The sequence below is a fragment of the Tarenaya hassleriana genome, unplaced genomic scaffold (genome assembly GCF_000463585.1).
Source record: "Tarenaya hassleriana unplaced genomic scaffold, ASM46358v1 Cleome8, whole genome shotgun sequence".
NCBI classification, from domain to species: domain Eukaryota; kingdom Viridiplantae; phylum Streptophyta; class Magnoliopsida; order Brassicales; family Cleomaceae; genus Tarenaya; species Tarenaya hassleriana.
In genome coordinates this window covers 4,399,160-4,425,877 of record NW_010970490.1, presented here as the reverse complement: position 1 = coordinate 4,425,877, position 26,718 = coordinate 4,399,160, and the positions used below count along the sequence as shown (strand labels likewise).

The window sequence follows — 26,718 nt, the reverse complement described above, 5'->3', positions numbered from 1 at the left end:
ATTATTATTATTATTATTATTATTATTATTATTATTATTATTATTATTATTATTATTATTATTATTATTATTATTATTATTATTATTATTATTATTATTATTATTATTATTATTATTATTATTATTATCGTAAAAAAAAATATTTTTATTTAAGAAAAAGCCCGAAGTCCGGCCCGAACCCGCCCGAAGCCTGTAGGGCCGGGCTCCGGGCCATCAATCCTAGACCCGAAAAATAAATGGGCGGACCGACCCGGCCCGAAAAATTCTAGGCCCGAATTGAACCCAACCCGAACCCGGCCCGACCCGCCCATTTTACACCCTAGATATAGTTATTTTTCTCTATTGTAATGTTAATAACATAGGATTTTTGCTATTATTTATTATTTGTAGAATCCAAATTTTTACTTTCTTCTCACGAAAATATTAAATTATACTTTTAACCAAAAAATATTAAATTATACGAGATATTATAAAGCTTCAAGCTTTTTCTTTCTTTATTGAACATAGTTTGGTAACACCATGAACATAAGCAGCATCAATGGCATGCTTTGGTTATCATCATCATCATCATCGGTTGCTTACACACTAATTGCTCCGAGACTTGAGTTCCTTCACTCTCTCCTCCGTCGCCTTCAACGCTTTCCCGTAGACACCAATCAACTGCAGCAACGGATTAAAATGAACGGTCTCAGGCAAATCACGAGGCGAAATGGTCACAAGAGAGGCAGGAGGAGGAATCTTAAAGAGTTTTCACCTCTTCGATCTCTTCAGGGGTGATTATTAGAGGCGGGGACATCATTATGTTATCACCTGCCACCCGAACTAGCATCCCGTGTTTTTGGCACTCGGCCCCGAAATACGCACCAACACCTGCAAAGACCGATCAAAACATGACCGATCACATGGGGAATGAGGTTATGGGAAATGGGTTTTTTTCCAACGAAGAAGAGCCAGAGACTTACCCCACTCCGGTGGAAACGGCTCGTTGGGAGATTTGTTGTCTACAAACTCGGTCCCAAGGATCAAACCCGTTCCTCTTATCTGCATAAACATTACATTATTAAACCCGCGAATGCTTCCAACCGCTAGAAGAAGAAAATTTAGCAAACTTCAGATATTTGATACCTCTCCAATAACAGGACTGCTAGAGAAAGCTTTCAGACCATCTTGAAATCTCGGGGCAACGCTATTTACATACTCGGCAATATTTCTCTCCCTGCAAAAGAAGAACTGTCAAGGATGCATCGAAAACCCAAATCTCGAACAAACTGGTGCGGTCTTGTCAGTTTTTACAAAACATGGACCCAAATTCTTGATCTGCCATGCAATTACAACAGTGCTCAGAAACATTCTTCCTAGGGGCAAATGCTACTGAACTGACACACTTAAGCTTCAGCACAGACAGTTTTCAAAATTTTTGGCAAAACACAACTTAAATCCATTTTCTTAGAGACGGATAAAGAGTGAAGACACATACTTGTAAATCTTTAGCGTCTCAATGGCAACAGCACAGGCGACAGGATGGCCAGAATAAGTAAACCCATGCGAAAAAGAACCTGACAGGAGAAGTGTTAGCAGAAACATCTTCAGATCACACAGCTCTGGTCACTTTCCCTTGTCTGGATATTGTTTTTAAAGTACCTAGCTTGTTGCTTTGGGAATAAATGACATCTGCTACCTCTGGGCTCATAAGAATGGCTCCAATGGGCATATATGCAGAAGAGAGGGCCTGCGTATCAAATGAAAAATTACATTAAAATATCTCGATGGAATTATGTCAAATGGAATGAACGAGCTTAATGCTTGGGGACGTAAATTTCACCTTAGCCAAAGACACGAGATCCGGCTTGATGTTGTATTTGTCACATCCGTACATTGTCCCAAGCCTTCCGAATGCACATATCACCTGAAAAAGTGAGTAAAAAAGATAAAATTACCTGAATAAGGATCGATCTGTGCAGAGCTGAGCGTAAATATATTTGACATGAATGATAATTCACCTCGTCAGCGATGAACAGGATATCATATTTCTTAAGGACAGCTTGGACCTGAAGAACAGAGAAAACCTCTTATCGATAAAAGGAAACAGGACAGAGTAAAGCCTCCAAGGTAGGTAGCTAGGTATCATGTTCATAAAAAAAACTCACCTTTTCAAAGTAGGTTGCAGGTGGAGGAATCACTCCCCCGGCTCCCATGACTGGCTCGGCGATAAAAGCAGCAATCTTGAGAGAAGATTGATTTTGCATTAGCTTGGGATGCTAAGACACTATGATATATGAGCAAAAGAACAACAGAATTGACATACTGTTTCGGGTCCTTCTTTGATGATAAGATCCTCTAAATTCTTGGTTAATCTTGTCGAGAATTCCTCCTCCGTCTCACCTGAACATGCATTTTCCAAGGTAAAAAAACAGTAGAGCTCATTTGTTAAGAAAATGCAAGTGAGGAGAATAAAGACCCGGAAGATGATGACGCCAGTAATGAGGGCAATCGGTATGTAGCACAAACGGTGCCGGCAAATCAAACTTTTGGTGAAGTGCTGGAAGGCTGGAAGCAACAAGTTATGTTTTGTCAGAGAAACAAGTCTTTATCATATTTATGAAGAAATATAGATGTGTGAAGAAATAAGGTTGATTCCTTACCCAGATAAACTTGCTGATATCAGAGTAGAACCATGGTACCTGAATTCATTACATCATTGTAAGCACTTTGAGATTTCATGAAAACAGATAAACAGAAGACAAAGTAAATAAGTAAATATCCTCTCTCACGATTTCGCTCGTGCAATAAATTTTTTCTTCTCGGGCCTTCCAAGGGCATTATTGTAATACCAAACGAGCTTCACCTGCATTATACATAAACGAGATTATCAAACATAGGTCCCTGTGACTTGGAAAATAGATGGCTGAGTGTTAAGTTAATATAGCGAGATGAAGGTTCTGTAAACAGTTGTGAAACCTGTGTATCGTTGGCCTCTGATCCACTGTTTGTAAAGAAAGCTTTAGCCATATTTTTAGCTGTGAACGTTTCTAAAAGATCCTTAGCAAGATCCTGAATATCGCAGGGAAAACATCATCACAATCAATGTTAAAGCTATGAGGAATTCTTTGATGAACCATCATTATAAAGCATATCATGCTGCACCCGATAGAAACACAGACAGCATGATCACGTTACTACGTGAATGAATCCAACCCACAAGACAAAAGTTGAAAGGAATCCATTGGAGTTACCAGAGAAGGTTTTGTAGTACGGTTCCAAAAGGAGTGGTAAAATGGCAAGGTATCCAGTTGTGCAGTAGCAGCAGCAACAAGCCGTGGCTCATTTCCTCCTGAAAGATTTTTTGTGCATCAATCTTGAAATCAGGCAGCAGAACAGAAATCAACAGAAAATTTCAGAAGCAGGACCGATCAGAAATACCTAGAGCGGTACACCATAAACCAGCAAGAGCATCAAGATACTTCTTCCCATGATTATCATACACATAGCTACCCTGGAAATGTAAGAAGATGAAGCATGTTAAACCAAAACAAGCCGATGGGTCGTTTCCTCTGATCAGTATCCATGGTGGTGATGCCAATCAAAAGATGGTTTTTTTGACATGTACCTCAGATTTCTCTATGACCAAGGGGTCCAAATCAGCAGTCTGCCATCCAGCTGTGAATGGTGCAAGCATATCATGACCTTTATACCTGACAAAAGGTGTTACAGAGTGATAAGAAAACATTTCCACAGTTCATGTTTTCCTTAAAAAGTTCAACACAATTGCCAATCCATCCCCTTGAGATTCGCCATTCTTATACTTAGCATGATTCCAAGCACAAAGTGGAAAGCAGAAGCATCAGAAATGAATATGCAACTCACCCCACCGGACTTTTCTTCTCTTGAGATGCCTCTGTACTGAATGATCTTGAGGTGGAACTCCCAGGAATAAATTTGACAGAAGCAGCATTCCTGCTGTAGAAATTAACCTGTCACGACAGGGGAAAATGTTGAGCATTTCAGACAGATTCCCACAAGTGAAACTAGGAATCGCATCAACATCAACTCTCAGAATGTTATGAATTGTTCCTCCATACCCATGATCCAACGAATTTACTCCAATAAGGAGAACTATCGATTTGGTGATTGGGAAAGAAACGAAATTTATCAAGAAAAAGGGAGCCATCTCCTCCGGGAAGGTTGGAATTTTAAAATTTCTCTTGACCCATCTCACAAAACCCAGATTTAGCTCACGCAAAATCAGAATCTGGAAGAAAACAGCGAATCGATCTTGAAAAGGAGGAGACTTTCAGCTTTAACAAAACGACAAAAGTCAAGCCATCACAAATGATTTCACCTAGAAAGAAGAAGAACGCGATCTATCAAGGAGCCAGATAATCGAGTAGGAAACATAACGATCTCCAAAAAACAAAGAAAAACCTGAGAACTACGCGCCAAGCGGAAGAGCCTGTTGATCACCGCCATTTTCTTACGTCGAAGCTCTCGGACAGGAACGAGAGAAACTCAGAACACAGAAACAGAAACAGAGAGAGGGAGAGGGAGAGGGAGAGGCAGATCAAAATGGAGGATCTTGATCCCGCTTTCTCGGAGGGAGAACGAGATTGATTTGAAAACGGAGAAGAAGAGTAAGAGGCAAAGGAGATATTTTTCTTTTATCATGTAAAATGAACAAAGGAAAGAAAAAAAAATGTCTTCATTATCAGCTCCTAATCGCAATTACTACTTATTTACCTCAAATTTTTTTCTAGTAAGTTCTGCTAAATCTGGGTTATTGGGATATAATTCCTAATTTTAATTTCGCCCTTACAAGATTCATATAGAAATCAATTATCTTTTTATAGACAAAAATATAATATAATTCCATGAATGGAAAGATTCTTAGGATTTTCAAGAATATTTGAAAATGTTACCATCTAAAATTTAAAAATATTTAAAAAAAAAATGGAGTTACGTAGACGAATAGAATAGCCAATCCAATCGTCCTTGTCGTCGGGCGGCGACATCGCAAGTGCCACTTCAGTTTTGTCTTCTTATATCTAATAGATCAAGACAAATGGTTCTCTTCTTCATGCAAAAGATCAAACCTGGAACCCACGTGACATCATCATCATCATAATTAATTTTAATTATGTAAATTAATTAGTATTCATTTATACCTATCATATATAAAAAAAATAAAATAAAAAAACTAGCCAGCGGTTATTCGATAATTCGCGTTTCTGTATTTTATAACAGGGAATCGACCACACTAGTCTAAAATTCAACTAATTTATGTGAAATTTCCACTTTAAACATTTGTTTTTCACTTTTTTAAAATTAAATTGGTAAAGATAGATGGAATATTCCAAAACATATGATTATATAGTAATGTTTATATTATATTTAGATATTTATATTTATCATATAAGATATTTTACAATTACATTTTTTATTTATAAATGGTGAAGCAACGGTGACGAAATTGCGTAACTAAATAGTGACGCAATTGCGTAACCCAATCGTCACCAATATATGACGCATTATGCGTCACCATCTTGCGTCACCAATTAGTGACGCAATTTCGTCACCAAAGTCGTCACCAGTTAGTGACGCAATTTCGTCACTAATTATTGACGCGCTTTGGTGACGCAATTGCGTCATAAATTAGTGACGATATTGCGTGAACAACTGCGTTACTATTTTGTGACGCAGTGACGCAGTCGTCACCAAATTAGTGACGCAATTGTGTCACTAATATGCGTCACTATATAAAAAAAATAAAAAAATATTATTATATTTAAATATATAATTAAAGTTATACATAATTAATTTACAAACCAAAAAAAATATAAAATATTTAATTTTGATTTTCCCCATCGTAATTGGCTTCATCGCCGTCGCCACCGCCACCGCTTCCGAAGCTCGGAAATCCTCGGGTTTGGAACTCATTGAAAAATTCTGCTTGCACTCGTAGTTCTTCAATGAGTTTTCGATCTTCTTCTTGTCGACGCAAGAATTCCCCCCGACACCTCCGCTTCCGAAAGTTACCTAAGACCTAGACTAGTATGACTCCCTAGACCGTCTAAGTGACCCCCTCCGGTGAAGTCTATACCTCACCAATGGCCCCTCGAGGGTCATGCCCCGACATCTACCCGTCCCCCGAGTCTACCCCGACTGCCCCGAGACCAACCTTGAGTCATACTAACACACCTAACTCTTGATCCCCGTAGGGCAGTCGGGGTAGACTCGGGGGACGGGTAGATGTCGGGGCGTGACCCTCGAGGGGCCATTGGTGAGGTATAGACTTCACCGGAGGGGGTCACTTAGACGGTCTAGGGAGTCATACTAGTCTAGGTCTTAGGTAACTTTCGGAAGCGGAGGTGTCGGGGGACACTCGCTTGGGTAGGTTAGGTGCGTCGTGTCACGCTGAGTTGTGTTTATGACACGCTCGGTAAGGACTCCTTTAGAAAGGTAGGTTCAATGCGTCTTGAACCATGCCCGGAGGGGGAGTTACATGGAAGTTACGGGATCGGCACTCTAGGGTTAGGCGTGTTTTGCTTGCTTCTTGTTTGTTTTGCAGGTTTTGCAGAAGAAGGTGGAGATTTGTTGGAGCTTGTCTTCAGCAAAAGCCTCCAGACGAAGCGGAGGGTTTGAAAGCCTCGGATTCTCTCAGAGGCTTACGGAGGGTATTTCGGTCTTTGTGTAAGGGCGGATTAATGTGCCCTAGGGTTTGTGTTTTTTGGCTCAGACGGTGTTTTTCGTTTTCTGGAACTTTCTCTTCTCTCTCTCTCTCGACGAATCTGCGATTCGTGTTCTCCGGTGCCGGTGGTCGGTATCCGGTGGTCTCTCTCCGTTTGTAACCCTAGTAGACTGCTGATCCTCTTCCCGAGACGTAGGCACCGAGTTCTCTCGGTGCTGAACTCGTTATTCCGCTGTGTCGTTCTCTCTCGTTCTTGAGCGTCGGAGTGGTTACGGTGAGGTGTTCGTCGGGCAAATACTCTACAAAGATTAATGGTTATAGTTTGACTCCTTAATTATTTATCTTTAAAAAAAAAAGCCATGTCACCACCACTAATCTTGTCTGTTCTTGACCAATTTACCACGACAAACACACCCCTGTAGTGTCACTAACACGACAAAGACGTCCCGCAAAAGCTCTATCTCTCACACATAATCATATCATCTTTAAACTCTTAATCTTTTTTTATTTTTATTTAATTTCACGGTCCTATTCATTGTCTATAATCACCACTAATTACGTAACCGAGGTAACGGCATTCATGGGATGGAGTATATAACAAAATTAATACATACTTTTTTTGTACTTAATTTTTTATATAATGAATATTTTTTATATATGTTGTAGCCCGCAGGATATATCATTACGTGAATAAATAACATGAAATTGTTGGTAATTATAGACTAAAATCATACCGAACAATATATATATATATATATATATATATATATGTATATATGGACTAAAAAAAATATCAAGATTTGTAAAAAGAATTTTTTTTTAAAAAGGAACAAAATTGGGAGGTCAAATCGTGAACCTTTTTTCCGTATTGAGAAGGGGAGGAAGAGTTATGTCACTCGCTTTTCTTTGGACTTATCTTCTTCTCCGAGCGCAATCCCCTGCAACGCCGCCCACGGCGTTATCACCGCGTTCTGAGATTTGATTTGTTGATGACGTGGCCCAATGAGAAGTTGACACATTACCAGAGAGTGAGGCAAGCGGGACCGGCGATTGGGTTTACTCGTGTCTCTATCTCTCGCTTTTGGCTTAGCCGGTCTTACGGTGTGCTCGCCGCAGGGGATCCATCTCGGATTAGGTTCGCGATTATCATCTTCATTAGTCTTCCTTGTTGTTCTTTCAACATAAAAATAATTTTATATTTTTATACTTTAAAATATATATAGTATTATCATATAATTTTATTTTATTTTATTTAAATCTATTTTTTTATTAACAAGAAATTTCAAACTCCATATAAACTGTAAAATGACTTATATTGAGAAACTTGGGAAATATATTTTGCAAATATTTGTAAAAAATTCTTTTACAAATAGACACTGGTGTTTGAAATACAAAATATAACCAATTTAAGTCCTAATCAGACAATCCTGACCCTAAACCGACCAATCTAGACCTGTTCTAATCGATACAGACCCTAAACCGGACAAACCCAGCCCTATTTGGACAAATCAGACCCTAATCAGACCTAAACCGGCCCAATCCCAATCTAAATTGACCTAAACCGGTCTGGGTTATCCCGAACCGGACCTAAATTGACTCGAACCGGTCTGAACCGGTCCAATTGACCCCAAACCGGACCTGAACCGGTCCAATTGACCTGAACCGGTCCGGCTTTCCTAACCCGGTCAACTGTTGACCAGAAACTGGTCAACGTTTGACCTAAACCGGATCAGAACCGAAAACCCTAATTCGGAACACGGAAGCCGCCGAGTTAACCCGAGCCAACTCGGACGTTGACTCAACCCCGAAGACGACTCAGTCGCGACTCGAACGAGTCACGGCCAAGACTCACCGGGAACCACCGGTTTTCACCGGTTTCTCCCCCCCAGAACCCTAGATCTAACACAAGACGCAACCGACTTACCTCTGCGGACTCAAACTCGTCCGATTTCTTCGACCCGAGTTAGCTCCGAGAGAAATCTTGTTTTTCTCACCTCCGATCTGTTCGCCACCGGCTGATTCACCGCCGATTCAACCTTCTGAGCTTCACTTTTCCTGTTTCGCAACCTGAAACACCTAAAAGAACCGTCAGAACGCTCAGATCGGAACTTACCAGATTCAACCTTACCTGGATAACCGAGACACCGCCGAGATCCACCGGAAAAACGCTTCGACCAGGGCCTCTGATACCACTTGTAGAGGATTTGCCCGACGAACACCTCACCATAACCACTCCGACGCTCAAGAACGAAAGAGAACGACACAGCGGAATAACGAGTTCAGCACCGAGAGAACTCGGTGCCTACGTCTCGGGAAGAGGATCAGCAGTCTACTAGGGTTACAAACGGAGAGAGACCACCGGATACCGACCACCGGCACCGGAGAACACGAATCGCAGATTCGTCGAGAGAGAGAGAAGAGAAAGTTCCAGAAAACGAAAAACACCGTCTGAGCCAAAAAACACAAACCCTAGGGCACATTAATCCGCCCTTACACAAAGACCGAAATACCCTCCGTAAGCCTCTGAGAGAATCCGAGGCTTTCAAACCCTCCGCTTCGTCTGGAGGCTTTTGCTGAAGACAAGCTCCAACATAAATCGAGTTAGTAATTCTAAACAATATTTGTTAACTTAATTTTCTATATAATCCAAAACACAAACTACAAAAAAAAAGTCCATCACAGTCCTTTGAACTCGATTTAAAAAAACATTTTATCTTTCTATAACCGACATCTAAATATTAATCAATCATATTCTAGTTTTTAATAAATACGTATCATTGTTCTCTAACTATTGAATATTTATTTCTATTTTTATGTTTTTGTTGTATTTTTAAATAGAACAAAAAAATATCATCGTTTTTCATTAATCTTAACGTTGCTAACAATTGAATTTTCATTCGAATTGTAGGTTTATTTTTCTATATTTCATTTAATAGAATAAATTTATAAAATGTTGAATTAATTTTAAAATCTTAAATTTTTACGAATTGAATTCTCTCTCTCTCTATATATATATATACACACGCTACATGAATGTTTTGATGGTTCTGGGATTTATCAGGATTATTAATTGGACCAAAGCCCATTTGAGGATTCCAAGTGAAATGAAAGGGATGTATTTTTTATTTATTTATTTAATAGATCAAAGAAATGTATGTTTTAGTTTATAAGATCCAATAAAGTGGCTTTGTAAAGATTGTCTTTGTAGTTGTAAGTTTTTTTTTTTTTATAATCGGGTAATTCCAAGCCCAAAGGTCTAGACTAATTCCGACCCACGCGCACGACCCTGCAACACATACGTGGGATGTGAAACACTCGAAGATGGCAGGAGGGGAATCTCCATACTCTGGGTGTTGAACCCACGACCTCGTTTACAGGAAGAGATTCTCAAACCAACAGAGTTGGAGGATTCTCTTGTAGTTGTAAGTTGTTCTTCACGTTAACAATATATTATCTTATTATTGAATTATATACTGTTTTTATATTGGATGTAAAATAATTTCATAATATTTATTGGTATATACACACACAGTTATTTTTCAAATACACAAACAAATAGGTCGTATCGTCAAATCCATGAACTAAGGTTTCTTGGAATTTCTGTGTTGTTTCCTGAAATTCCTGTTGACCAACTTCTTCCATGTTTCTACGTCAATTACTTTCCATGGCCATGTATTATTATACCGAATTACGAAAAAAAAATTTATTGCCATCGAAATAATTCAAACATTTGTACAAATGTCGCCGTTTATCAGCCCGCATGGACCGTTGTTGCACGTGCGCTGCTACGGTTAATAGTCAATACAATGAAGAAATGATGCCCAAAACATTTATCGAATTTCTTGTTTTAACCTCCAAGGTTTTGAAAATTGTGATCCCCCCCTCCCTCGTGGAAAAAAAATTAATATTAATCAATAGAACTTCTTTCATGTTGCTCTACTGATTATTTATTAGAGATTTTAAATTTTGTAACGCTCTAGAGTCATATTAATTTCTTGAATTCTGGAGATATATATATTTATATATATATATATGGCGTTCTTGAAATATAGGAACCAAAGGTACTATGAAAGTGTTTTTTCTAAACTTTGAGGTCGATTCGTAAATTCAACATAAATTAAGGGTCTTCTTAAGTATTTCTAAACCTTTTGCGTTCAGTTATTCAATAGGTATTATACTCTTACTTTGCTATTCTTACTTCAATATATACTCTTTTCCAGTTGTGACCATGTGATCAATGTGACCCAAAATATAGTGTGGTCACATTTTGATTTTATTAATTATAACATTAAATTTATGGTGATCTCACTAATTTATTATGTTTATATCTTATATATCTTACTAATTATTTGATTAAAACATTATAAATTTAATGTTATAAACAATGAGATCAACATGTGACCACACTATATTTTGGGTCACATTGATTACATGGTCACAACAGAAGAAGGGTATGTATTTAAATAAAAATAGCAAAGTAGGGGTATTTTTGATGATGTCCCTATTCAATATATAATTTCAATTCTTACGCTGAGATGATTTTTTTTAAAACGTATAAAGTACATTTTAGTTCTATATTACAAATTAGTATCATTATGTAGTTACCATGCGAAGGAGCTTACAGAAATCCACGTGTTGAAATCAACGGCCCTGATTTAATCGGGTCATTATCCAAAATACCCTCCTTTTGCTAAAACTATTTCTGCACATACCCTTCTCCAGTTATGACCTTGTGACCAGAATTCATGTATGATCACATGATGGTCACATTGGCCATAACGTTAAATTTATGTTAATTATATTAAATCACCGTGGTCACACCTTACATATCATACTAATTTGGTAAAATCATAAAAAAATCTAACGTTATGACCAATGTGACCATCATGTGACCATACAATTATTTTGGTCACAAGGTCACAACCGGAGAAGGGTAGGTGCAGAAATAGTTTTAGTATAAGGAGGGTATTTTGGATATTTTGTCGATTTAATCTAATAGTCTTTATTTGACCGAGTCTCCTCCGTTTAAAAAAAACAAAAACAAAAAACTCCATAAATACTAAACGAAGTCTCTGTGTCTGCTTCCTCCTCCGTCCTTTCTTACAAAAATCTCTTCTGTCTCGTACCAAAAAAAAAAACACAGCGATGGCTAATAATCCCAACGACTGGTCTCAGTTCTACAACAACCAGAGCTTATTCACCACCACCGCCTCCGCCGCCGGAGATTCTCGCCTGAGCCCAGAAACCGGCCGGGTCTCCAAGCCCGCGCGGCGGCGACCGAGGGCCTCTCGCCGGACACCGACGCCGCTTCTCAACACCAACACCACCAACTTCAGAGCCATGGTTCAGCAATTCACCGGCGGTCCCACCGCCATGGCTTTCGTGTCGGGTCCGAGTCCGGATCCCGGCTTCACTCTCACTCCGCCGTCGCTGAACCCGCCTCTCGGTCTCGGCGGAAACGGCGATGGTGGAGGAGATTCCCTCGTGCCGCCGCCGTGGCCCTACACGTTTCAGCAGCAAATAGCTCACGCGCCGCCGCAGACGCGTCCGTACATGTATAATAACGTTATGGGCGTCGTCGGAGGTGTGAACGCGAACGCGGAGGTGGCGGAGGACGGCGATGTAAGCGGAGGAGGAGAAGGAGGTTCTGTTCTCCGGCCGTCGCAGGTTCTTGGATCGAGGAACGGGAATAGTTCTTCTTGGCTGCAATGAGAAAACCAAGCGACTATTATGAATTCTTTAGATTGACTAGGAGAGACCCGCGCGATGCGCGGTTTATTCGTCTATTTGTTATTAAAATTTATTGATCGGAGGTGAGGTCTCCACGTCTAGGTGGAGTTACCTCGGGTAGGAAGCTCAGGGGAAGGGGTGAGCGGGGGAATGCCATGTCACCGGGTAGAGTCGGTGAGGGTAGTAGCGCTAGGGGCGTTTCCTCTCGAGTTAGGTGTGTTAGTATGACTCAAGGTTGGTCTCGGGGCAGTCGGGGTAGACTCGGGGGACGGGTAGATGTCGGGGCGTGACCCTCGAGGGGCCATTGGTGAGGTATAGACTTCACCGGAGGGGGTCACTTAGACGGTCTAGGGAGTCATACTAGTCTAGGTCTTAGGTAACTTTCGGAAGCGGAGGTGTCGGGGGACACTCGCTTGGGTAGGTTAGGTGCGTCGTGTCACGCTGAGTTGTGTTTATGACACGCTCGGTAAGGACTCCTTTAGAAAGGTAGGTTCAATGCGCCTTGAACCATGCCCGGAGGGGGAGTTACATGGAAGTTACGGGATCGGCACTCTAGGGTTAGGCGTGTTTTGCTTGCTTCGTGTTTGTTTTGCAGGTTTTGCAGAAGAAGGTGGAGATTTGTTGGAGCTTGTCTTCAGCAAAAGCCTCCAGACGAAGCGGAGGGTTTGAAAGCCTCGGATTCTCTCAGAGGCTTACGGAGGGTATTTCGGTCTTTGTGTAAGGGCGGATTAATGTGCCCTAGGGTTTGTGTTTTTTGGCTCAGACGGTGTTTTTCGTTTTCTGGAACTTTCTCTTCTCTCTCTCTCTCGACGAATCTGCGATTCGTGTTCTCCGGTGCCGGTGGTCGGTATCCGGTGGTCTCTCTCCGTTTGTAACCCTAGTAGACTGCTGATCCTCTTCCCGAGACGTAGGCACCGAGTTCTCTCGGTGCTGAACTCGTTATTCCGCTGTGTCGTTCTCTCTCGTTCTTGAGCGTCGGAGTGGTTACGGTGAGGTGTTCGTCGGGCAAATACTCTACACAACCAAACCCAGAAAAGTATAGGAAGAATCGCTATCTTCTAGAAATCTCAATGCCTATTTACAATCCAAGAAACAGAAAAAAAAACAAAGCATTGACCTCATTTTCACCCCAAGAACAGAACTTTTTTTTCCCGGAAAGTAAAGCAAAAGAACGGAAACAGTGAACGGGTACCATGTGATGGATTAAAAAGGGAGAATTCTGCCGATTTCAGAGCCATTTCTTGTCTTTCATCTCCGATAAAACGATTTAAACGCAGACATAAAAGTCATCGCCTTCCTTTTTCTTTCAAAACATTGAAAGATTGGGATCCGATAAAAGTGGCCACACGATTATGTCATGGGAATCTGCAAACCAAAACATCAGAATGCTCGATTCCATTTTGTGGCGGATGGCCATTTCGAATTTCCAAAATTACGTAACAAAAATCGATTTTTTTCCCAATAATTTGAATAAAGCTGCGATCTTTCTGTGTCGGCTGTGTTTCGATTCGACATCTGAAGTAATAATTGTCTACATAGTTCATGCGTGTGTGAACGCACTGACGAGATAGTCAGAATATTCTTAAACGATTATCAAAAAATATCCAATCACATGGCGACACGTGTGAAGTGACCTTGAGCAAGATTTTTTTTCCCTGGAATAGAGAGGGGAAGAAGATCAGCGCCATTGCTGCTATTGCAGTCCTTAACGATCAGATCAGAACTAGGGTTTCCTCCTGCAACAGTGGAAACCCATGAATGCTGACACTCCTTTTTGTATCTCCATGTGATCATACACTCATCCTCCATTGGTTCTAATGTCTACTCATCTCTCTCTCGCTCGTCCTTCGAGTGTTTCTTGCGGAAGAAGAAATCTCTCTCTAGATTTTGTGGTAAGTTTGTAATAATCAATGAACTCTTGTTTTCGTCGAGAAGAACAGAGGGATTGTAAGTAATCGATGAACGGATATTGACAAGGAAGACGATGTGTGACGAAGTATAGAACTGATATCATCGTTCGAAGGATAGCATATGAGGTTCCCAACATTAAAATACTGATGTCATACCATTAAATACATAAACATATATTTTTATCTGCAACTAAAATATTTGAACCCAACAAATTTATTTTTATGTTGGAAGACCTTGAAATGTAAACTATATATGTGTAATGTTGATAAATTTTTTTTTATTAAAGGTATTTTAGTAATTTTCTAATCTATTTGGGCATTTGAGGGTAACATCCGAACTGGAATCAGATACCAAAAAAATCGGATGGCATGCCATGAATGTTAGGACTTGGCGTAGTATTCGCATATGTCATGCCACGTACGATATAAGATTAGATAATTATATTTTAGTTCAATGTAGTTATTTGGGTGAAAAACAAAAGTGTAATGTTAGTAGAAAATATAAACCATTTTCATAAAATACCTTCGATTCATTCCTCACTTGTCATGTCACGATATGAGACATAATCAAATCTCCAAAATTAATATCTTTCATCTTACATCAATTTAAACTTCAACACCAACATAGCTTAATAATAATAATAATAATATCATCTCCAAAATGGAAGGATATAGCATTGTTTATTAAATAAATAAATAATTTCCCAAAAACCAATAAAATCCAAAACAATGGGAATACCTAATCAATCAGCCCTCATAAAATTTTAAAAATAAATCAAAGATAAGCTTTGTACCTAATAAAAAAAGATGATTAAGAAAACATTAGTTTCACAAAACCGTCGGCCAACATGACATAAAAAGATCCGCCCACAGTCAGGACCGGAAACCGGAAACCGGTCACTGGTTTTGGATATCCAAATGGCGGTTTCACTCGGATGCTTCCCGAAAACCAGGAGCTTTTATCATGTTCCTTCCACATATATATATATATATATATATATATATTCGTATTCTACCATATATTAAAAATATATAAAAGCAAAATGAGAAAAACCGGAAGCCGAGTATGGGTCCCACGCGCTCTCTGCCTGAAATGTGGCGAGTCGACGGAATGGTGACGCGCGAGCGTGAACGCCACGTGCTTGCTCGCCTTTTGGACCTACTTGCATGGAATCATGGATGTAATATTATTTCACAATTTTTTGTTAATTTCAGATTTCGATCTCAATTCGAAAACAAAAATCTAGAATTTATTTTTAGTATTATATTTTTTTTTTGTCGAAATTGTCCAACTTATGTTAAGAATAGATTAATAACCCCCCAGAAACGTATAAGAGTATATAATATATATGAATAATATATATTATTTTTGTATTTTTTATATATTTTTTTATGACTATAAAACTTATGATTATAGAACATAGTATTTGTTAACATGATTCTACAAACGGAGCGCGTGTAACACACGCGTGACGGCCGAGAGTGGAGGTGAGACACGGCCTTTATGAGGAGAAAAAAAAACCACGGCGTTTTGGAGGTTTGGACCAAAAAAAAACTCCCGTAAACAAAACAGCTCTCTCTCTCTCTCTATCTGTATCTGTGTAATGTTTTTGTCATTTTGCACTTCTTCCCTCAGTTTTACAAGGAGAAAACCTCCATCGCCCCCCAAAAACCCAGGGGCCTTCCACGTTTCTTTTGTTTTTCTCCTCACGCATGCAAAAAATCCAACCTTTTTCTTTATATAATTCGCCTTCCCCCTTCATCTCCTCCCTCCCCACAATAACATTCTCTAACCCAAACAGATAAAGAAAGAAAGAGAGATTGGCCGAAAATGCGGATGAGCTGTAATGGATGTAGAGTTCTGAGGAAAGGGTGCAGTGAAAATTGTAGCATAAGACCGTGTTTGGCTTGGATCAAATCCCCCGACGCTCAGGCCAACGCTACTGTCTTTCTCGCCAAGTTCTACGGCCGTGCCGGTCTCATGAACCTCATCAACGCCGGTCCCGACCACCTTCGCCCTGGTCCGTCCCCACTAACGCTGTCCTTTTTTCTGAATGATGCCCTTCTGGATTTGGGTTGTTTCTGATCAGAAAAAGTTCTTTTCTTTTTGTTTGGTTGCAGCTATTTTCCGGTCGTTATTGCACGAAGCGTGTGGGAGGATCGTGAATCCGATCTACGGTTCGGTGGGTTTGCTTTGGTCGGGAAGTTGGCATCTTTGCCAAGCCGCCGTGGAAGCTGTCCTTAAAGGTGAGCCGATCACGCCTATCGCCACCGACGCGGCGGCCGACGGTCAGGGTCCACCGCTCAAGATCTACGACATCCGCCACGTGTCCAAGGACGAGAACTCCGCCTCTGCCTCCGCCGACCGGAAGCGCCCCAAGACCCGCCGGACCCGCCGGTCCTCCGCCGCGAAGCCGGTGGATCCGCCGGAACCGAAGTGCGTTGGCGGGGACGAGGCGAGCCACGAGTCGTCGCTGAGCCACCAGTCGGAGGTTGTGGCGGGGGGGGGGGGTCACGACGGAGGGGAGAGCAAGGAGACGGAGAGCGAGACGACGGCGGAGGCGACGGTGACGGAGTGCGGGGAGATAGAGCTGGAGCTGACGCTGGGGATGGAGCCGGTGTCACGTGCGTATCACGTGGTACCGATGAAGAAGAGGAGGGTGGGTGTGTTTGGCACGTGTCAAGATGACAGCACGTGTAAGACTGAGCTGGTGCTTTGAAGGAAAGATTATACATATATACATGTCTATCTATGTATGTACAATAGGAGTTTTGGTTCGTGTCGGCTCACAGCTCGGCTCTGTTCAGCTTTCGAAGCCGAGCCGTTAACAATTCCGTTTACCCTTAATTCTTTTTTTTTAAAATCTTTTTTCCCCTTCACATGTGAATTAGGAGAGAGAGGTTGTACAAATGCTGTTTACATGAATAGATGAGTTGAAAGGGCAAAAATTGTCGACCATACTTTTATCACAAGTTCGTATCATGGGCCGGACCCATCAAAATTTGATTGGGCCTTACAAGGCCCATTAAACTATGAATCTTTAATCTGGTCCAGTAGTACCGTCGAGTATTTTGGCTTATTTTTTGGTAAATAATTTGTCTTTTCCACGTGTCGTATCCCTATTGGATTACAATCTGCTCAGGAGAGTACTACAATCCATGTGATCCGGGCCCCGATCCAGTGGAAATATCGAGCGAACGCATTGCTGTTTCTTCTGCTTGCGACCTACCTACTAGTTTTCTCTCTCTTCGGAACTTCTCGCCGGCGGCGATCGAGGCGATTGGAATCTGACCGGAGAATAATCGGTCAGTGGAAAGCGTCTCTTTGTTAAGAGAAGATGAAGATTTTTGTCAAAACTCTAAAGGGTACGCACTTCGAGATCGAAGTGAAACCTGAGGATACGGTATGTAAATGTCCAGGCTTTTCCTTCAGTTGTATCGTAGAAACACTTGAATTCCGTATCCAACGCATTAATTCGATCTAATTTTTCTTGTTCTTCCTCAACTTTTGTTTCTAATTCTCCGATACGGTCGGGTTTAGGGTTTGCTATGTTCACAGATTCTTTTCGCGATCTGAAGTTTAGTACTTTATAGTTCATTTGGTTAGCCCTCCTTAAAAAAAGGGTCTCTTGCCCTGTTTTATCTTTTGTAGTCGAGAGTGTATATTTATCTGGTTCTGGTTTATGTGATGTTATGAGAAGGGCTGAGATGTCATAGCTTGATAAAATGATTATGGTATCTTTGGATTTTATGTTGACTTCCTGGTGTTCATCTTTTTTGTGCTTTTCTCTGTGGATTATCGTTGTGAAATTTTTAGATTTGTAATATGATTCACTGGCTTTCCAGTGTCTGTGAATGTGTTTTGAATGAACACACTTGAGGCTGCTAGTTTATTACCTGTGGAATTGTATCTGGTTTGGGAAAAAATATGTGACCGATGATGATTCATGGGGAAATTGTGTTCAGGTTGCTGACGTGAAGAAGAATATAGAGACGGTGCAAAGCCCCGATGTATATCCTGCTGCACAACAGATGCTTATTCACCAAGGGAAAGTTCTGAAAGATGAAACCACAATGGAGGAGAACAAAGTTGCTGAGAACAGTTTTATTGTCATCATGTTGTCCAAGGTTGGGTTTTAGATTTGGGTGGGAAAGTGCAAGTCTTTTTGTTTCAGATTTTAGATTTGCTATCGTGATGCTGACCTGTTCGTGCTTGATTGGGCACCAAAAAAAATGCAGAGTAAACCAGCATCAAGCGGGTCCTCAACTGCATCTTCTGCGCCTACATTTCAAGTGAGTTGATCCATATTTCACCCTTGAAATCAGCGGAATTGTCTGAAATGGACAGTGTTTTAGCAAATTATGAAGTTTAAAATGGCCTCTTTCTCTTAGTTATGCATGCATTCTTGTTGGTCTAATCTAATTGCGTTGTGTGATCGGGATTCGGGTTAGGCTCCTCCTGTACCCCCTGCATCAACTCAGCCTCTGATTCCTGTAGCAACGTGAGTTGTAGCAACTTATTTTCTCTAATTGATCTTTTGTCTAGAAGTTAATCTATGATTTCGTAGTATGGAAAGAAAAAAAGAATTTGCGTTCATTGTTTTCCAATCTTCCTCAATCTGTACAGACCACAACCTACACCCGCGACAGCACCTGCACCTGCACCTGCACCAGCACCTGCACCTGCACCTGCACCTGCACCTGCACCTGCACCTGCACCTGCACCTGCACCTGCAACTGCAACTGCACCTTCTTCGGCTCCAGCTGCGTGAGTATTCTTTACTATGTAAATCCAACCCATGGCTAAATATTACCTGCACGTTTCCGAGAATTTGTTTATGGCTTACTCTTGATATCTTTCCTAATTGCTTTGGCTGAGATAGATCTGAGACTGATGTTTATGGACAAGCAGCATCAAATCTGGTCGCTGGAAGTAACTTAGAGGCCATCATTCAGCAGATTCTTGATATGGGCGGAGGAAGCTGGGACCGTGACACTGTTGTCCGTGCTCTCCGTGCTGCGTATAACAACCCTGAAAGAGCTGTGGAATATCTATACTCTGTAAGCTCATTCCCATGCTTCCAACTTTTCGGCAGATAATATATGCTCATTTTGTAAAACTTCATTTGAGGGGCAGCTTTTTTGTCAGCTGAGGATTAAAGCTTTACTTACACTGATACCAATGTCTCAGGGGATACCTGAGCAAGCAGAAGTTCCACCAGTTACTCGTCCCCCGGCTAGTGGTGGTCAGCCGACAAATCCTCCGGCACAGTCTCAGCAACAACCCGCAGTGGCACCCACAAGTGGTCCTAATGCTAACCCGTTAGATCTCTTCCCGCAGGTGTGTGTGTTTTTTTTAATTTTTTTATTATCTTGAACTCACTTTGAGATAGAAAGCATTGCATGGTTCATCGTGCGTGTCTAATTCTCATCTTTATCTGAAACAGGGTCTGCCTAATGTTGGATCAAATACTGGTGCTGGCACACTTGATTTCCTGCGCAACAGCCAACAGGTGCGTCCCCTTAGGAGCTATCACTTTCTCTTCCAGTTTACGAAACGTTTACTTGGAATTTACATTTTGTGTGCCCTTTCAGTTCCAAGCTCTTCGTGCGATGGTGCAAGCAAATCCTCAAATCCTACAGGTATTGAAGAGAAAGGACTAAAGCTTTTGTATTTTTTTCGGGTGATTCATTCGATTTCTTTACTAATGACTGATTCTGTTAATGGTGTTTGAACAGCCTATGCTACAGGAGCTGGGGAAGCAGAATCCGCACTTGATGAGGCTGATTCAAGAGCATCAGGCCGACTTCTTACGCCTTATAAACGAACCCGTTGAAGGGGGAGAAGGGTATGTGATCATTCCGACATAATAATTGTGATTTTCTGGATGAAAAGTTGCAAGCTTTTTGAATACCCATTTCTTCGGTTATGGTCTCAGGGGAAACATAATCAACCAATTGGCGGGAGGAGTGCCGCAGGCGATACAAGTAACGCCAGAGGAACGTGAAGCAATCGAACGGGTCTGAATCTCTTTTCGGTTCATTTGTGAGATGAGATTGTTGGATTTTGTGATACATACGGTTGGTTTATATATATAAAATTGCAGCTGGAGGCAATGGGATTCGACAGAGCGCTGGTGTTGGAGGTGTTCTTCGCGTGCAACAAGAACGAAGAGTTGGCTGCTAACTATCTTCTCGATCACATTCACGAGTTCGACGAATAACCCAAACCCCACCACTCTTGTCTCTCTCTACTCTCTCCTCTCCTTTTATGTAAAACAATGTTTGGTCGTCTTTGTTTGGGGTACTCTGATATATGTTCCGTGTTCCAGACATGTTTCATGGACGAGACACACTCAATGTAAAGACTTTTTAGACCAAACGCGTTATTCTGTTTCACCATATGTGTCTCTTTGAATGTTTGGATTCATGAGTTGATTATAGTACGACGTCGTTTTTGTGCTCCTCTCAGTTTCCCTCACTTTGCGAGCGGAAAACCTTCCAAGACGTTAGGTTTTCTCTCAGGCGCATTTCTCTCTCTCTCTCTCTCTCTCTCTCTCTCTCTCTCTCTGAGCGAAAGGTGAAGTCTTGGAAAATGTCGCTGCGTGTTCTGAACCCTAATGCCGAGGTTCTTAACAAATCTGCGGCGCTTCATATGAACATTAACGCCGCCAAGGGTTTGCAGGATGTTCTCAAAACCAATCTCGGTCCTAAAGGAACCATCAAGATGTATCGCTCTCTCTGTTGCGGTCTCTCTGTTATGTTTCTTTCTATATTTCACTTTCTCACTGATTTTCTGTTGGGTTTTAACTGTGTAGGCTTGTTGGTGGTGCCGGAGATATCAAGCTCACCAAGGACGGGAATACGCTGTTGAAGGAAATGGTGAGTCTGGGAAAACCCTAGATCTTTTTGATCCGTTGGGACTTTAGCTTCCTGTTACATTTCCAAGCATGCTTAGCTTGATTCGATTGTGCTTACATGTTTGGCTAATATTTGCAGCAAATTCAAAACCCAACAGCGATCATGATTGCCAGAACAGCTGTTGCACAAGATGACATAAGTGGCGACGGCACTACTTCCACTGTCATCTTCATTGGCGAGCTTATGAAACAGTCTGAACGCTACATTGATGAAGGTTTTTTTTTGCTTTCACCTGAAGTTGGTTTCTTTACAGATTCTGGTATGTATCCGTAGTTTACGAACTGGTAACTCATTAATGGGATTTATGATTGTATCAGGAATGCATCCACGAGTTCTAGTTGATGGTTTCGAAATTGCCAAAAGGGCTACGCTCCAGTTTCTTGAAAAATTCAAGACGAGTGCCATAATGGGTAACGAGCCCGATAAAGAGATCCTAAAAATGGTTGCCAGAACAACTCTGAGAACTAAGGTTCACTGCTTTCTTACAAGACCGTTTCTTTTACCACTGCTCCTTCAGTTCACTTGCTAACGTACCCTTTACCTGGTGTAGCTGTACGAATCTTTGGCTGATCAACTGACTGACATTGTTGTTAATTCGGTGAGCTTCCTGAGATTTCGATTTGGATAGAATTATCATCGTCTATCTTCTTTATCTCCTAAGTATCTATTTCCCATCTGTAACAGGTTCTCTGCATCCGGAAGCCCGAGGAACCTATTGATCTGTTTATGGTGGAGATAATGCACATGCGCCATAAATTTGATGTCGACACACGATTAGTATGTCTTTGATTTGGTTGCATTATTGTAAAGTTCTTGGCTAACTGAAACTTGCGGATGTTCAATGAGGAATAATTATGATTCTTTTAGCTTATATTCAGGGTTAAATTGTTTACAGGATTTTGGTTTCATAATTATCATGTTTCCGGCCCATTGTGGTAATCGTTCCAATTTACTAACTGAATTAGGTTGAGGGGCTTGTTCTTGATCACGGCTCAAGACACCCTGACATGAAGCGACGTGCAGAGAACTGTTACATTCTTACCTGCAATGTCTCGTTGGAGTATGAGAAGAGGTGTGTATCTAAAAATCTTTTGTGTAGTTGTGCTGGAATTCAACAGTTTTGTGCATTAGAAGGGAAGCTGCTGCTTTCTGTTTTTACGTTAGTTCCCTGGTCGATTGTGTGAAAAAGGTCAAAGGCTGTCTGGTAACCTGTTTTTATGAATTTAATCAATTAAAAATAAGATAATAATCATGTCAATATACTATACTTCAGATGATTGGCAATTTAATCGAAACTTCTTTCCATCAGTGAAATCAATGCAGGATTTTTCTATTCCAATGCGGAGCAGAGGGAAGCCATGGTTGCTGCTGAAAGGCGGTCTGTTGATGAAAGAGTCAAAAAGATTATTGAGATGAAGAACAAGGTTGGTCCTCCGAAACCACTAGTTCTAGCCATGTATTGTTTTCCTTCAAAGATTACATCTTCTGTTCGTTGTTCAGGTCTGTGCTGGTACTGACAACAACTTTGTTGTCATAAATCAAAAGGGTATTGATCCACCATCGTTGGATCTTCTTGCTAGAGAAGGGGTAAGCTGCAATTAACTTTACACTTTCTGTGGAGCCATAATCACACAGTTCTTGGTTATAGTTAGCTGGAATTGGTCATTCTGATGTCTTAGAAGAGAAGAATAACAATGTACTACAGAAGGATGAGTTTAATGTAGTAAATTGAATCTGACTGTAAAGGCAAAATTAGCAACTATCCTTAAATATAGAGGATACTAGAACCAAATAAAAAGGGCTAGAATGTTTGCATAAAGGCTTTTTAAGTGATGGGCTTCCTAGTTTTTGCTCATCTCTTAATAAACTTAGGTTGTCTTTTCAGTGCTACTGGATGGATTTCTTGTGTGCCGGTTGTTAAATCTGGTTTTCTCTTCTTTGTGTGTTTGTGTGTGGGTGTGTCCAGATAATTGCCCTTAGACGAGCAAAGAGGAGGAATATGGAGCGTCTGGTGTTGGCCTGTGGTGGAGAAGCTGTGAATTCTGTTGATGACTTGACACCGGATTGCCTCGGGTGGGCTGGACTTGTCTATGAGCATGTTCTCGGGGAGGAAAAGTACACGTTTGTTGAGCACGTGAAGAATCCTCATTCATGTACCATCCTCATTAAAGGTACTGTCGACACATCTATCTCTTGGCTAAGTTTTTAGCTTACATACTTTGTTCATCCTTAATGTCTTCGTTTTTTTTGTAGGACCTAACGACCATACGATTGCTCAAATCAAGGATGCTGTTCGTGATGGTCTCAGATCTGTCAAGAATACCCTTGAAGATGAGTGTGTTGTATTGGTAAGTATCCTCCTTCTTGTCTAGAAAACATCTGAAGGGTTAGCAGAGGCATACCGAAAAATCTGGTGTTTGTTAATAATTTTGACTTATCCATAGTTGTGATTGCCCCTTTACGCGCAGGGAGCTGGAGCTTTTGAAGTGGCAGCAAGACAGTACTTAATCAATGAAGTCAAGAAAACCGTTCAAGGGGTAATAAAAACTCTACCTTGATGTATGCTGTGTGTTTTGGTTAGGTTGCTAATGTCGCTGTGTGTGTGTGTGTGTATGTTGTATAGCGAGCTCAACTGGGCGTTGAAGCTTTTGCCGATGCCCTGCTCGTGGTTCCAAAGACACTGGCTGAAAATGCGGGTCTTGACACACAAGACGTGATCATCGCTCTCAAGGTATAGTTTCATACTTCTCTCTGTCTTCTCTTCTGCAATCAGACTTCAGTAATGCAAAAAGAGGGAAAATGTAAATGTAACAGAGCGAGCATGACAAAGGGAACGTCGTGGGACTGAACCTGGTGAATGGAGAAGCCGTCGACCCTCAGTTTGCCGGTATTTTTGACAATTACTCTGTGAAGCGCCAACTTATAAACTCAGGGTATGTCCGAATCCAAGAAAACAACTTTAATGATTTTTTTTATTATAAACACAAAAAATAAACCCTCCATACTGTTCTGTCTTAAAGATCATCTGTCTCATATATATATGTATATATATGTATGCATCTGAGATTCCTCTGTGTAATGTGCAGGCCCGTGATTGCGTCGCAGTTGCTGTTGGTGGACGAAGTGATTCGCGCCGGAAGAAACATGAGGAAGCCTACTTAGTTTGTCGTTTCGGGAATACATGAAAAATTTTGAGCATCTTTGGATGTTTTTTTTTTCTTCTCTTCTTTCTTTAGTTTACTTTAAACTTATACTCATATTTCTGGAGCCTGCCTTTTGCAGTTGAATTTACTATCGCTGAATAGCAGAAAAATCCAAGAGTTATAATTCGACTTTCTTATAATTTCTTGAAAGTGGTTCATAGATACGACCCCTGTGTGTCCCTATGGCCATGGCTATGGCCCATGACAGTGACCAAAAACTCTTTCAGTAAAAAAAAAAAAAATCCAACTCGGGGAAAATGAAAGGAGAGGAACACAAGATGATAGCCACCGAACTGTGTAAATGGCTCAGCGAAGAAGAAAGATATCCCTTGAAAACTAAATGGATGCAGAGCTTTTACTCTCTTCCTGGAGCGTATACTCTCTCTTCATTTCTTCCAGGACCTTGTCGTTTGTGCTGCCATTTCGAAAAAAGGGCAAAGCCAACAACACAATTAGATCCAATGTTTCTATACAAACATTTTCACTGTGATCTAAGATGTTAATCATAAGGGGGTTGTGTGTTCAGGGAGACGAATTCCAAGGAATCAATCAAAGGCAGAGAATCAGGTAAAACCAGGTTTTGAAGCAAAACTGAAAGGCATAGCCAAACACAGATGTGCAAACAAAGAAGGTAAGCATACTCAAACAAGGGTAAGTATCAACAGAAAGATTGCTCAAATAAGATGCTAAACAAAACCTAGCCTAGATCATATGATCAAACAGTAAATGAGCAAAGCATCAATAGGATCTAGTTAGTTTTCCTCTTTCTTGAAGTACCTGATGTTTATTCAGCTAGGACTATGCAATCACTCATTCCAATAACATAGCACCATTCTCTATGAGAAATGCCAAAATTCTAGCAAGTAAAACTAAATCCTTGATAGTTTTCAAGAAAGGCAGAAAGATTCAGACATTTATCCTGTTTAATAGTTACTGTATTAGTATTTCCTTAAGATAGGATACGACTGTCTTAACCCCATTGTCTACCATCCACTTGGATAGAATCGTAATGTGAAAATGCAAATGCAATGCCTTATTACCATTATGCTGAATCTCAACAAACCCACATCCTAGAGTAATATAAGTAGATGGTAATGAGCAAAATCAGAATCTTGAAAGACTCAAAGGGAATTTAGAAGGTATGCACTTACTACTGATGGAGACAACCATTTAGCTCTTTAGCTTGCTTACGGCATTGCCACACAACAGATAGTGTTCTTCCTGTTGCACATTGAGCATACTTGGAGGTGTAATGGTCACATTCCATTAAAGCCTTTGCTTTCATCTTGCTGCGTAGAGCTGTAAATTTTTTAAATAAATCCATGCTTAAGGAACAATTCACCCCTTGAAGAAACCAGATCATCCTATTACATCGAGCTTAGATCAATTCACCACCATAATGTAACAATCATTCAGCATTTCTATCCAACTGGGTCGAATTACCTAGATTCAACAAACACACAAATTTACCAGCTGAAGGCGGGTTTCAGTTGAAGATAGGAAGTGGATCAAGTGATTCCACAGTTAAAGATCATAACTTTTCTTTTATTTTCAGATGCAGCAGGGTTCATGGACCATATCGTTTCTAAGGGTTTATGGAAATCGTAACGCACTCGCTCTACTTTCTTCTTGAAGAGACGAAATTAACTTGACCAGCCATAAAACTCATACCCAAGCTTCCTTCAGATTCTCCTCCACTTTCCGGCGTTTCTCGGCAACCAAACAATCAGGGCTTTCAATTTTTCAACTTGTTTTTACATACCAAGGGAATAACGGGACAAAAAAAAATCTAATCTCTACCACACAGGGAGGAAACAGCTTCTATCATCACTGAGTAAAGAACACAGAATGAGTTTGAATTCGCCTCATTTTCCAGGCAACCAAACAGGGTTAGAATCAATGTCTATTAGGGGTTTAGAGCAGCGAAGTAGCGACATTGGGTTTACCTTCTTCGACCTTCTTCTTCACGTGATTCTCACGCGCTTGCTGCACATACCCCATTGATGTGCCTTCGAGCTTCAACGACTTCCTCCGATCGAATCGATCAAGCGATGTTCAAGGACTTTCAAACGGAGATTACCCCAAACTCGGCTTTGTCGTGAACAGAGAGAAGTAATAAATAGCAAGGGAAAAACGACGGGGCAAAACTAAAATATCTCTTATTTACTTTATGACCCCAATACTTTTGTTTATCAACAATAACCCTACTCTTATCACATAATTTACAAGTAACCTATGAGTTTTAGTTCTTTATATGTTTGCCCCAGTAGTT

The 26,718-nt window shown here is 40.7% G+C and overlaps 6 protein-coding genes across 6 annotated transcripts; 4 read left to right on the top strand and 2 right to left on the bottom strand.

Moving 5' to 3' along the window:
* Positions 1–448: 448 nt before the first annotated feature.
* Positions 449–4,689, bottom strand: LOC104803008 (gamma-aminobutyrate transaminase POP2, mitochondrial-like). Its single transcript, XM_010526860.2, has 19 exons — positions 4,423–4,689; positions 3,865–3,971; positions 3,608–3,692; positions 3,421–3,493; positions 3,234–3,331; positions 2,959–3,051; positions 2,772–2,845; positions 2,643–2,681; positions 2,459–2,547; positions 2,306–2,382; positions 2,148–2,222; positions 2,001–2,048; positions 1,823–1,906; positions 1,642–1,729; positions 1,478–1,556; positions 1,126–1,216; positions 963–1,041; positions 755–870; positions 449–660 (listed from the first exon to the last, which is right to left on the bottom strand). The coding sequence occupies exons 1-19, from the start codon at positions 4,465–4,467 to the stop codon at positions 586–588; spliced, it is 1,515 nt and encodes a 504-aa protein (XP_010525162.1). The 5' UTR covers positions 4,468–4,689; the 3' UTR covers positions 449–585.
* Positions 4,690–11,763: 7,074 nt separating this feature from the next.
* On the top strand, positions 11,764–12,484 carry LOC104803007 (VQ motif-containing protein 22-like). The gene has a single exon (XM_010526858.1). The coding sequence runs from the start codon at positions 11,828–11,830 to the stop codon at positions 12,392–12,394; it is 567 nt and encodes a 188-aa protein (XP_010525160.1). The 5' UTR covers positions 11,764–11,827; the 3' UTR covers positions 12,395–12,484.
* Positions 12,485–15,884: 3,400 nt separating this feature from the next.
* Positions 15,885–17,170, top strand: LOC104803006 (LOB domain-containing protein 41). The gene is made up of 2 exons (XM_010526857.2): positions 15,885–16,343; positions 16,444–17,170. The coding sequence occupies exons 1-2, from the start codon at positions 16,154–16,156 to the stop codon at positions 17,040–17,042; spliced, it is 789 nt and encodes a 262-aa protein (XP_010525159.1). The 5' UTR covers positions 15,885–16,153; the 3' UTR covers positions 17,043–17,170.
* A 342-nt stretch (positions 17,171–17,512) lies between these two features.
* LOC104803002 (ubiquitin receptor RAD23c-like) lies at positions 17,513–20,721 on the top strand. The gene is made up of 12 exons (XM_010526854.2): positions 17,513–17,726; positions 18,289–18,450; positions 18,562–18,615; positions 18,775–18,824; positions 18,950–19,090; positions 19,206–19,383; positions 19,514–19,663; positions 19,770–19,835; positions 19,918–19,965; positions 20,062–20,171; positions 20,262–20,343; positions 20,430–20,721. The coding sequence occupies exons 1-12, from the start codon at positions 17,661–17,663 to the stop codon at positions 20,544–20,546; spliced, it is 1,224 nt and encodes a 407-aa protein (XP_010525156.1). The 5' UTR covers positions 17,513–17,660; the 3' UTR covers positions 20,547–20,721.
* Positions 20,722–20,808: 87 nt separating this feature from the next.
* Positions 20,809–24,575, top strand: LOC104803003 (T-complex protein 1 subunit zeta 1-like). Its single transcript, XM_010526855.1, has 15 exons — positions 20,809–21,051; positions 21,141–21,204; positions 21,322–21,457; positions 21,561–21,712; positions 21,794–21,841; positions 21,928–22,020; positions 22,209–22,315; positions 22,553–22,667; positions 22,744–22,830; positions 23,210–23,414; positions 23,497–23,591; positions 23,712–23,780; positions 23,867–23,974; positions 24,058–24,176; positions 24,330–24,575. The coding sequence occupies exons 1-15, from the start codon at positions 20,918–20,920 to the stop codon at positions 24,403–24,405; spliced, it is 1,608 nt and encodes a 535-aa protein (XP_010525157.1). The 5' UTR covers positions 20,809–20,917; the 3' UTR covers positions 24,406–24,575.
* LOC104803005 (uncharacterized protein DDB_G0275933-like) lies at positions 24,563–26,551 on the bottom strand. Its single transcript, XM_010526856.1, has 3 exons — positions 26,393–26,551; positions 25,598–25,745; positions 24,563–24,861 (listed from the first exon to the last, which is right to left on the bottom strand). Exons 1-3 carry the CDS (start codon positions 26,445–26,447, stop codon positions 24,783–24,785), a joined length of 282 nt encoding a protein of 93 aa, XP_010525158.1. The 5' UTR covers positions 26,448–26,551; the 3' UTR covers positions 24,563–24,782.
* Positions 26,552–26,718: the final 167 nt, after the last annotated feature.

Excerpts from the sequence above, each read along its gene's own strand:
- LOC104803008 (XM_010526860.2), bottom strand. The coding sequence starts at position 4,467 with ATGGCGGTGATCAACAGGCTCTTCCGCTTGGCGCGTAGTTCTCAG. Across the intron at positions 3,494-3,607 it reads TGGTCATAGAGAAATCTGAG|GGTAGCTATGTGTATGATAA; the intron begins GTACATGTCAAA and ends TTACATTTCCAG. Across the intron at positions 2,548-2,642 it reads ATATCAGCAAGTTTATCTGG|CCTTCCAGCACTTCACCAAA; the intron begins GTAAGGAATCAA and ends TGTTGCTTCCAG.
- LOC104803007 (XM_010526858.1), top strand. The coding sequence starts at position 11,828 with ATGGCTAATAATCCCAACGACTGGTCTCAGTTCTACAACAACCAGAGC.
- LOC104803006 (XM_010526857.2), top strand. The coding sequence starts at position 16,154 with ATGCGGATGAGCTGTAATGGATGTAGAGTTCTGAGGAAAGGGTGCAGT. Across the intron at positions 16,344-16,443 it reads TCCCGACCACCTTCGCCCTG|CTATTTTCCGGTCGTTATTG; the intron begins GTCCGTCCCCAC and ends GTTTGGTTGCAG.
- LOC104803002 (XM_010526854.2), top strand. The coding sequence starts at position 17,661 with ATGAAGATTTTTGTCAAAACTCTAAAGGGTACGCACTTCGAGATCGAA. Across the intron at positions 19,384-19,513 it reads CTGTGGAATATCTATACTCT|GGGATACCTGAGCAAGCAGA; the intron begins GTAAGCTCATTC and ends CCAATGTCTCAG. Across the intron at positions 20,172-20,261 it reads CCCGTTGAAGGGGGAGAAGG|GGGAAACATAATCAACCAAT; the intron begins GTATGTGATCAT and ends TTATGGTCTCAG.
- LOC104803003 (XM_010526855.1), top strand. The coding sequence starts at position 20,918 with ATGTCGCTGCGTGTTCTGAACCCTAATGCCGAGGTTCTTAACAAATCT. Across the intron at positions 21,052-21,140 it reads CCTAAAGGAACCATCAAGAT|GCTTGTTGGTGGTGCCGGAG; the intron begins GTATCGCTCTCT and ends TTAACTGTGTAG. Across the intron at positions 21,713-21,793 it reads GAACAACTCTGAGAACTAAG|CTGTACGAATCTTTGGCTGA; the intron begins GTTCACTGCTTT and ends TACCTGGTGTAG.
- LOC104803005 (XM_010526856.1), bottom strand. The coding sequence starts at position 26,447 with ATGGGGTATGTGCAGCAAGCGCGTGAGAATCACGTGAAGAAGAAGGTC. Across the intron at positions 25,746-26,392 it reads GAAGAAGAAGGTCGAAGAAG|CTCTACGCAGCAAGATGAAA; the intron begins GTAAACCCAATG and ends AAAAATTTACAG. Across the intron at positions 24,862-25,597 it reads AATGGTTGTCTCCATCAGTA|CACAAACGACAAGGTCCTGG; the intron begins GTAAGTGCATAC and ends TCGAAATGGCAG.